General features: G+C 43.2%; 1 protein-coding gene across 1 annotated transcript in view; it reads right to left on the reverse strand.

Moving 5' to 3' along the window:
* Positions 1-10,828, reverse strand: part of PLEK (pleckstrin) — a 36,897-nt gene that overhangs the window by 3,152 nt on the left and 22,917 nt on the right. The window contains exons 5-8 of the mRNA XM_011945272.1: positions 8,362-8,546; positions 6,513-6,617; positions 1,088-1,171; positions 166-235 (exon numbers count right to left, since the gene is read on the reverse strand). Coding sequence (XP_011800662.1) covers positions 166-235; positions 1,088-1,171; positions 6,513-6,617; positions 8,362-8,546 — 444 coding nt within the window. The remainder of the gene's footprint in view (positions 1-165; positions 236-1,087; positions 1,172-6,512; positions 6,618-8,361; positions 8,547-10,828) is intronic.

The raw sequence follows: 10,828 nt of genomic DNA on the forward strand, positions 1-10,828 counted from the left end.
CCTCGGCCTCCCAAAGTGCTAGGATTACAGGTGTGAGCCACCATGCCTGGCCCATTCCTGCTTATCCTGATTAATTAATTGATTGATTAATGTTGGCCCAGGATGTCCAGGTGTGGGAGGGGAGTCTGAGCAGACACACCTCTCTCACACAGAAATTCATCTTACCATTTGAGTTGCTCTCCACTGAAGTCACCACACAGCCTCTCAAGTGAATTGCTCCCAGGGGATCTTCTGCCTAAAGAAGAAAGGAGTTGTTTGTTATGTTTCCAAAATACAGCATCCAGATAGACCTCATCCTCTTGGTGAAAAAGCCAGACTCACTCTGGTATACATCAGGGTCCCCAAAATAAGTAAGAGCAGAAGGAGATTAAAGAAAACTGCTTCCAAATCTAGGGTCCTCCCAGATCCTCCACACCCTGCTTCAGTGGGCCCAGGAGGCTGGATGAGAAAATGCAAGTCAATCCACTTCAATCTGGAGAAAAGTGACAGGAGAGGTGGAGACACTCAGGTCACTGTATCCCACCACAAAAGAGCTACATGTTTCCAGAGCTCTTTGGTCCCACCATCTGATGCAGCAATATAACCATCAAGGGGAAGTCAAATAGCCCAGTGCTACAAGCAGAGGCTGAGCACCCTACCCAGAGTTGTCTTCATGCTTTAAAAGCGGTTCATTTTACGGTGGAGAAAGCCCTCTTCAACAATCAACAGCCCAAATTGCTGGATTTCATACCCTCTTCCAAGTTGATCTGGATGAGGAATTATCACCTTTATGCATATTAAACCATGGACTGATTTAATTCCCCTGAAAATATCAGACTGGGGAAACAATATGTTGAGTTGACCAAATAAATTACAATATAGTGATATTTTGTTCCACCCCTAAGCTTGTACTGACCTCAGAGGCCCAAGATCTCAGATCTTTGCATTGAAAGTAGATACAAAAAGGTAGAGGAGAATGGGAGAAAAAAAAGTGGGCCAGTAAAGAGAAAAAGGGGATATCAACAGAGTAGAGGGGGAATAGGAAGCCCCGATTATAAATGAAGTGGATTTATTTATTTGAATGGATGTAGGAACCACAGGATCTTACCCCAGCAGGGTCATAGTAGTGCAGGTAGGCAGGGTCTTCTCTCAGGATGAACTTCCTCACTTTCCAGTTTTTCCTCCTATGCCCCTGTATCCAGGATCAACATCAAAAGAAAGGATGGTGAATTCCCAGCATCACTCTGCACATACAATACCTACAGAATAATTATTTGCTGAATTGAGAAAAGAAAGAGAAAATGAAATACTAACTCCAGGATAACAATACCCCAGCCTAGGTCTTTGTCAGGGAGATAGTGCTACAGCCAATTAATAATTTGGATGTTATTAGATCAAAGAAGTGGATTAAATTATTTCTAATTATTGTCTTCCAGCTTTAGTATGATATAAGGCAGTATTAAGTACAATGTACTATGTTAGGTAATGTAGGGGGAATAAAGAGGCTTAAGAGGAGTTTATGATTTTTTAAGATTTAAAAAATTTTTAAGATTTAAAAAATCTTTAAAGAGTTTATGACTTATGTTGAAATATAAAGTAGCAAATGCCCAAATCAAATAATTGGTATAGATAATGGATTCCAGAGGCATTAAGTAAGAAATGTGTGCTTGTGTGTTTTGGATATCAAAGAAAGCCTCATAAAGATCTGCATTTATCCATGTGGGATGCAGGATTTAGATGGGCAAGAAAAGGTGGGTAGGAGGACAATTGACAACACAAGAGCAGAGGTGGGAATGCAAAAGACATACTCAGGTGTTGCTGAATAAGACCAGTCTGGCTAGAATGTAGGGTTTGTGAAGAGCAGCAGAGGCAGGGTGGGAAAAGTGGACAGAGATTCAGTGGAAATAAAAGGCAGGGTTTGTTGTTGATGGCTTTTGAGTAGGAAGTGAAAGAATTACAATTACATTTTAAGAAGATTAATATGGTGACAAAGCGCAGGATGGACCAGCTGGCTAGATTAAAGGAAAGCCAGGGAAAAGATAATAAGTAAGAAAGAATTCATTAGAGAAGGATCACAACGATCCAGGCATAAAATTATTAGGAACTAAATCTTAGGTAGCTGCAGTAGGAGTGAAAATGCATGTTGCTAGAACAGACATGACGAAGAAGGAAGAAGAAGAGGAGGAAGAGGAGGAGGAGGAGAAAGAAGAAGGAGGAGGAGGAGGAGAAAAGGGGGAGGAAGGTAGGAGGAAGGAAAGAGGAAGGAAGAAAGAAGAAGAAAGAAGGTGATGACTTGTCCTTTCCCAAAAGAATTAAACGCTGACATTGTCTAGACTGAGTTTTATGGGTGGGATTTGTGTCTTGCTTATCTTTGTTCCCCAGGGCCACAGTGCCTGGCACACAGCGGCTGCTTCATATCTGTTTGTACTTGCCATAAGTTACCAAGTTATTTCCATTAGTGTATAGCAGATTTTAAACTGTCATGGTAAACCTGACTCTATGATTTCCCACAGAAAATTCAAATAACTTAACTCCAGAAGCCAAAAATAATATATTAAAAGATACATGGTTTCTATCTTGCCAATACAAGAAATATTATTTGTAATTGTTTTTTTTTTTTTTTTTTTTTTTTTGAGATGGAGTCTTGCTCATCGCCCAAGCTGGAGTGCAGTGGCGCGATCTCGGCTTAGGCAAGTTCTGCCTCCCGGGTTCACGCCATTCTCCTGCCTCAGCCTCCCGAGTAGCTGGGACTACAGGCGCCGGCCACCACGCCCGGCTAATTTTTTGTATTTTTAGCAGAGACGGGGTTTCACCGTGTTAGCCAGGATGGTCTCTATCTCCTGACCTCGTGATCCACCCGCCTCGGCCTCCCAAAGTGCTGGGATTACAGGCATGAGCCACCGCGCACGGCCTTATTTGTAATTTTTTTGTTGTTGTTGAGACGGAGTCTCGCTCTATCACCCAGGCTGGAGTGCAGTGGCCGGATCTCAGCTCACTGCAAGCTCCGCCTCCCGGGTTCCCGCCATTCTCCTGCCTCAGCCTCCTGAGTAGCTGGGACTACAGGCGCCCGCCACCTCACCCGGCTAGATTTTTGTATTTTTTTAGTAGAGACGGGGTTTCACCGTGTTAGCCAGGATGGTCTCGATCTCCTGACCTCGTGATCCGCCCGTCTCGGCCTCCCAAAGTGCTGGGACCACAGGCTTGAGCCACCGCGCCCGGCCTTATTTGTAATTTTTAAACCACCACATATTGGCAAGCATGTATACAAATTTTCCAACATTTTTCATTGTACTTGTGCTGAAAGCAGTAAAACGTGTGTGGTTTTAGCAAATAGTGCCTCCTTTATAAATCCAGAGGAGCTTCAAGGAAGCTTTCAGAAATGGGCCTAAGTTTTTTAGCGAAACATTTGGTGAAGGAACTCATTTCCAAAGAACTTTCTACTTCCTGAAGAATGGAGCTGGAACCCCTGCAGAGTCATATGCAAGGACAGAAAATATTCCTACCTGCTATATCATGTCCAAAATGGCTTTTGCAAAGCATAGCCTTCCAAAAGTATACATTGCTGCTCTTTGCCTTAAGTAATGTTGCCCTTCAGAATAACGACACAACAGTTGCCACCCCATACCATTTCCTCTTCACTGACAGACACACGTATCATGCTGTATTGTGCAATTGCTGGACAATCACCAACTTATTATGAGTCAATGGAAGAGGAAGGCAACAAGAGGATGTGAAATCAGCCAATGTTGCCCAACCACCATATTCCCTTTAAGCCTTCACTGACATCACAATGTGACACATTGAAGAGTTGGATGTTAGTGGTACATTTCTGGTCATCTTTCACTTAATGAGTATTTTCTAAGGAATATTAAGAAATGCTTGTATGCCTTGGGTTTCCAAGAGTTGCCACTGAACTGTCAAAGTCATGTACTTATATTTGACTTAACTGGCTCCCCAAGTGTTCATTGTCTATGGTAAATCAAGAAGGATGCTGAACTCTGCAGCAGATACAAGAGAAGCATATATAACACATTGTTCCTCTCCCTCAAGGAATCTAAATGTGGTTGAGAATTAAACAAGCAGATACTTTATTCATTGTTATAGCAGAAACAATTACATAAAAAGGGATTATACTGAATGTAATCTAAGATCATTCATCCTCAAACTTGTTGCCAAGTAAGATTATTTATCCTGAGATGAGAAAAGTGGAAATAATGGGGCAGGGGTGATGGCCTCCTGTTGGCCACAGCTACTTCCCATCTGTGAGGTGTGGAGCACAGGTGTCCTTTTTCATTATAACAAGCCTTCTATGAGGTTAATCCTGGCTAACTCCCAGTAGCAAACACAAGGGAGGCTTACTTTTGGATTTTAAAACAAAGTTTTAAAATGCTGAGAATTCCCTTGGGTGATTTTGATGTAAACCATGGTTACTAACTACTGAGCTAGGAGATTAGAAACATCAAGGGGAAGTGTCCATTCAAATTGAAAAGGTTTTTCCTCCCCATCCCCTGAAAAAAAATAAGATTCAGAGGAAAGAATTTGTAAAAGAACAAAATTCCTGCATGAACATAGATTTCTGTTTTCTTCACATAAAAAAGAAGCTTCTAAGAAAGACTATTTAACTTGTATACTGATAATAGAATAAATTCGCTTTTAAGAAAAAGGCTGGCTCAGTGGTTCTCAGCCTTGGCTGCACATCAGAATCAACTGGGAGCTGAAAAAATCCAGAGGCTCTGATTTAATTGGCCTGGCATGCAGTTTTAACAGTTCCCTGGGGTATTAAAATGTTCACCAACCAAGCTAGCTAAGGTGAAATTGTACCTATCAAAGGCCAGGCAAAGGAAGGCAAAGGAAAACATGTAAGTTCAATCCTTGTCCCTATTGTCTTCAAAATACATCCAGGCACCATTACCCACACACAAGTTTTGACCATCCCAGGTCTCCTACTGGGCTGCTTCGCTGAGACATGGCTCCAGTCCAACTTTACTCTTTATTAACCTTCTTCCTTGGCTTTCCAAGAGCCCCATTCTAGATTAGGGCTTGTCCAATCAACTAATGCAAGAAATAGCTGATAACAATATAGAATGACGGAAGAAATCAACAAAATAAGGAAATTCCCTCCCAAGTTACTCTTCTTGCTTAATAGCCACATTCCAGCACCTGCAATCAAAGAACCAGGAACATAGGAATGTTTGTCAGAACCAACGAGAAAGCAACAGCGGGCAAACTGTCCATGGGCAACTGCCCGAGCCTTTCCGGTATAAGGCTGGCCCTGCCCCATGCCTTTCCTTTACTCTAGCCAGCTGGTTACCCCGTCATAAAACATATTACAATAGTCCATGAATTCTTTATAAATCCTTGCCATATATTTCTTAGGATACTGTTCTCTTAAAACCTGATGTGAAGGTAATTTTTCCATTCGAATGTCCCACTTCCCCCAGTGAAACTCAAAATCCATACCTATACCTCCTTTCAGGTAGCCCAGCCCAGAGTCCCTCTTTATAAATGTAAATATGGGTTCTTCTCTGGTTCTTCCCTCCTTGCCCATTCCATTAATCACTAAGATGGACATTCAGAGTCCAACCATGAAGTAAATCAAATCCCCCAGTCCCATGGAGCCTATAGACAGTACATGGAAATCTCCTGATGGCAACCGATTCTCTCCATTATATACTGAGCAGCGCTTTTAAGGTAGCTCACAGTGCAGCCAGAAAGGCAAGACCTTGGTCCTGCAAAGCAGCCTTGGCCTCTAAGATGCCTTGTGCTAGTATCAACTAGCTTCCCCCTGAATATTCTCATGTCTTCCTGCAACTTCCTCCACCAGGTGCTGGCCCTGGCTTCCTCGGTCATCTCGGCCCCTGTCCATCTCTTATTTCTTGACATTATATGCCTTGGCACCTGGTAACCGACTGGGGCTCCTCAGTACTCCCCAGCCCTTGCCTCCAAGACTGATGGTGGCCTGTACCTTTGGACACCTGGACATCCCCCCAGGACTCTGTCCATGCCCTCAATCTGCATTTGACTTTTGCCTGCTGTTCCTGTGAACTGGCCTCTGCATGCCCGGGTTTCGGTCTTGCCGTGCCCTACCCACAGACTGGAATGACTCTTTTTCGCTCTCAGTGGTGTACTCTGTTCCTCTTCTGGGCGTGGCCTGTTCCTGTTTTCCTGGTTGTTTTGAAGGCAGGAGGGACAGGTAAAATGGAAGTACTTTTACCATGGGACAGCTTTGTCTTTTGAATGCCATCTATTTAGCTCCTCCGGCCATATTTTTCTTGAAACATCTTTTTTTCACTATGATATGGATAAAAGAGGCATTTTCCTACTTGTAGGGACATCTTCTGCCCTGTCAAACTCAATCTTCCTGACCTAAAGCCACTTTGATATCTACAGAGCTACTCATCCGTCTTTCACTCCGTAAGTTTCATTTTCTGCTTGACTATTAACCAAACAAACCAAAAGTCACTGGGTAACTTAGAAACAAAAAGGACCTTGTAAAGGAAGAAGGCTAGACAGGAGCAGTGGTGGCCACTCACCTGCTTCAGTAAACATCCCTGCTTGATAATGACCCCTCTGAATTCTTCTTTCAGAATCACGTCATCATCACTGGAATTCTCTTCACAGAAGAACCCACTGTCTGGCTGTTAGGAAATGAAACAGCAAGCTGACTTCGCCAGTCTTTGGCACATTGCAACTTGTGCCATCTCCATTTCCCCTTCCCCTCCAACCATAAGGGCAGCCTCCTCATTTTCCTCCATTCCTGTGTACATCCCAATCTGAACTTCAAAGGTCCTTGATAAGCGAGTTTCTCCTCCTCCTTTTACTTGTTTCAGGGACTGTTCCTTTCTTGCCTCCACTCAGGTGTGATTTTGTCAATATCCTTTTATTCTGGAGGGTTTCCCAAGCTGTATCCTAACTTTAGCTCCATCTTCCTAACCAGGCACATGTCTGCCTTCAAAGCCTTCCTTCTCTTGGGATATCACAGTCACATCCTTGAAAGCAGGGCAGGCTAATTTCTCATTCGCAATACTATCACCAGCTCAACATTTGCCACTGAGCCCCCTCTTGGAGAAAAGTGAAAGCCCGTGTCCAGCCTCTTCCCCTGAGGTTATGAGGGAATTGGGACTTGCTCAGCAAAAGTGGATAATGAATCAGACTGAGGAAGAGGAGCCACTGTGATGGGTATTTTTAGAATCCTGCATTGAAATGGCTATAAATGACCAGATCAAAGGACTGAAGAAAAAAAAAAAAAAAAAAAACCAGAAACAGACTGTGGAACTTCCCCTAAAGTGAAATGAAACTCTCTAGGGTGTTCACTTCATGTTTATAAGAAGGATGGCTCTCTTAGGCAACTTCCTAACTTCTGTGCTCTGATCTAAAATAGAAACAAAACTGCCAAAATCCCCCAAGAAATCCACCATTGCTGAATTTCTCAGGTGGCCTAAGAATAGGTTGACATTGTATAATACAGTGTTTCCCAATCATGGGTAAGCATACTGTGGGAGATACACAAGATGACTGCAGGAAGTGACATCCATGGACACATTTTTAATTCAGAGTCACGTGTTTTAATGTACATTTGGAACAATGCACCTAACACATCAAACCTGTGATTTATAGCTTCCCCTCTGGAAAGGAAGCTGCAGGAGGGCGGGATTTTTGCCTGTCCCCCCAGCACACTTGTCTACATGGCTATATCTTCTTGTCTTAGAGAATGCTTGCCATGGACCCTAGTCCATGTTTTATAAATGTTTTATAAATAATTCAGTTTTATAAATGAATTATTGCTTAGAATAAGAATAGTTGGGAGGCAGAGGCAGGTGGATCACTTGAGGTCAGGAGTTCGAGACCAGCCTGGCCAACATGGTGAAATCCTGTCTTTACTAAAAATAGGAAAATTAGCTGGGTGTGATGGTGCATGCCTGTAATCCCAGCTACTCGGGAAGCTGAGACAGAAGAATTGCTGGAACCTGGGAGGCAGAGGTTGCAGTGAGCTGAGATGATACCACTGTACTCCAGCCTAGGTGACAGAGTAAGACTGTGTCTAAAAAATAAATAAATAATAAATAAATAGATAGGAAACAATAAACTTTAAAACGTCCATTAAAACTTTTTTTTCAAGTAAACAGTAGTATCCTTTTATAATAACAAATTCACTTGGACAGGGCAAGTGTTGTGGAGAGGGCAGCTGTTGAGTTGGGAAACCCTGGTATAACAGAAGCTCTAAATGGGCCTGGAAACTTCAGGTGTTCCCTTGTTCTTCCTGGCTGACGTCCCTACCCACTGCCTAACAGCGCTCTGTAGATGTCTATGACCTGAAATCAATCTAGAATCTGCTCAGGGCAGCCTCCCTTACAGGAAGAAGACATGGGGAGCTTTTCTTACAAAGTAGTAGAAGGCATCAGGGTTGTCCAGGAAAGGGTTTTCAGCAGTTCCATCCACTGCACTCTTGGACATGTCTCCAGCAGGCTGCAGATACCCCTCATTGAGCAGCGATGAAGCGATCATGAGGCCTTCCTGGCGATTCCTAACAGACTGGTTGGATACTAGCCAATCAATGACACAGTTACCTAGACGGGACAAGCACAGGGAAGGTTAACTCTTTCTTACCAAAGAACAAGCCCCTGACAATCACCCCTGAACTGACTCCAGCGCACCCACATGTCTGAGTTGTCTTGTCTCCCCTGTTATTTCAAGAAAGAGAAAACAAAACCAGTGGGATAGATACCCACTAGAAACAAACAAACAAACAAATAAACAATGTAAAGGGTTTTTAAGAACATCTACATGCTGCTTAAGAAGAAACACACGACCAGGTATGGTGGCACACCTGTTGTCCCAGCTACTCTGGAAGCTGAAGCAGGAGGATCACTTGAGCCCAGGAGTTCAAGACCAGCCCAGGCAACATAACAAGACTCCATCTCAAAATATAATAACTTTAAAAATAAAAAAATAAAAAAGTCTTTGTCAAAAAAAAAAAGCAACACATGCATCAAGGAAATGGGTTTTACTAACCCACTCACTTATCCCATTAATGAACAAACATTTACTGAGCACCTACTAGATGCTAGGTACTCTACTGGGTGTTGGAGAAATTCCCTCAAGGACTGTAAAAGGGCATGATGGGTGTAATAAATAAGTCTTGTAACAAGTACTCTGCTATAAGTCACGAGACTACTGGGTCTAATCTGAAGGTGTGAAAGAGGTGGAGGAGGTGAGAGAAGAGGGTTGTGCATGCACCATCAGGAAAAGATTCATACAGGAAGTGACACTGGGCAGAGGCTTAAAACATGAGTAGGCGTTTGCCAAGCATATGAGGCAGGATGCAGAGGAACCAGCACAGGCTGAGGGGGCAGCAGTGTGAACAGATGCACTCAGGCATAAAGCAGCCCCATGGGACAGGGGAGGAGTTGATGGAAAAAGGCAAAAGGAAACAAGAGGAGGAGGGAGGTGTAGGGTGGGTGGGGAGAGCTTTGATGGCACAGTAAGAAATTTGACTAATGGGAAATCATTGCAAGTTTTTAAATAAGAAATAATGTGATGGCTATACGTCCTAAATAAAAATTTGATGACATCACCTGCACTGATTGTCATGCCTTTGCAGAGTCTAGCAGGGACCTTGAGAAATCATTTAAGCAACCTTCTGCCTCAAGAGATGATTGCAAAGAGAAGAAAATGAAATTGACCCATACTTTGGATTATTAGCAGGTTACAATGAAGCTTTGTACTAAAAACAGCACGTTTGTTCTTACAACAAAAAAATGATAAATATTTGAGGTGATGGATACACTAATTACCATGATTTGATCATTGCACAATGTATATGTGTATCAGAACATAATTGTGCCCCATAAACATGTACCATTATGTGTCAATTTAAAAACTAAAAAATAAAAAGCAGTGTGTTCCTTAAAAATGTAGCCAACAAGGGAGTCAACATGACAGCCTGCCTGTCCTGTCATCCAGGCAAAAGCAGTAGGGATGCCACCCTCAAAACAGGAGTGACAGCAGTTGGATAGCGAGCCTTCTGTGAATTTCATGTATGAAAGGCTTTTGCTCACTTTTCTTTCTGCACAAGGATAAACTAAGTGACACTGTATTTCCTCTTTCTATCTTCATAGCAGCCTGTAAAGAGGCAGGGCAGTAAGTGCAGTCCTCATTTTAAGGATGAGAAAACTAAGGCTCAGGGAATTTGAGTGATCTTATACCAAAGTCACAACTACCCTGGGCTGTCACTTTTCAATGTTCCAACCCTTGCATCCATGCCCACTCGGTGAGGCATGCTGAAGCCTGAAAGATAAGTTTGGTCTAGTCTCCCAGTCGTCGGACATTTAAGGTCTCCCATCATGTGTCAGCACTGCTGGGTCCCAGGCTCTGCTGCAGCCTTCATCTCCCAACCGAGGCCACCTGACTCCCCCATGAAGGCTCCACCCATAGAAATGTCCAGAATCCACCCTGACCTTCAACAAGAGGGATTCAAGAGGTACTAGCCCACTTGGAATCTTAGGGATTACAGGCCACTTTCAGAGGCCAAGGCAGGCAGATCACCTGAGGTTGCGAGTTTGAGACCAGTCTGGCCAACATGGTGAAACCCCATCTCTACTAAAAACACAAAAATTAGCCACAAAAATTACAGATGTGGTGCACATCTGTAATCCCAGCTATTCAGGAGGCTGAGGCACGAGAATCACGCTTGAACCCGGACAGCAGAGGTTGCAGTGAGCCAACATCGCGCCACTGCACACCAGCCTGAACAACAAAAGTGAAACTCCGTCTCAAAAAAAGAAGAAGAGGAAGAGGAAGAAGAAGAAGAAAGAAAAAGAAGAGGAAGAGGAAGAAAGAAGAAGAAGAA

This window comes from Colobus angolensis, unplaced genomic scaffold (genome assembly GCF_000951035.1).
Source record: "Colobus angolensis palliatus isolate OR3802 unplaced genomic scaffold, Cang.pa_1.0 Scaffold24, whole genome shotgun sequence".
NCBI classification, from domain to species: Eukaryota; Metazoa; Chordata; class Mammalia; order Primates; family Cercopithecidae; genus Colobus; species Colobus angolensis.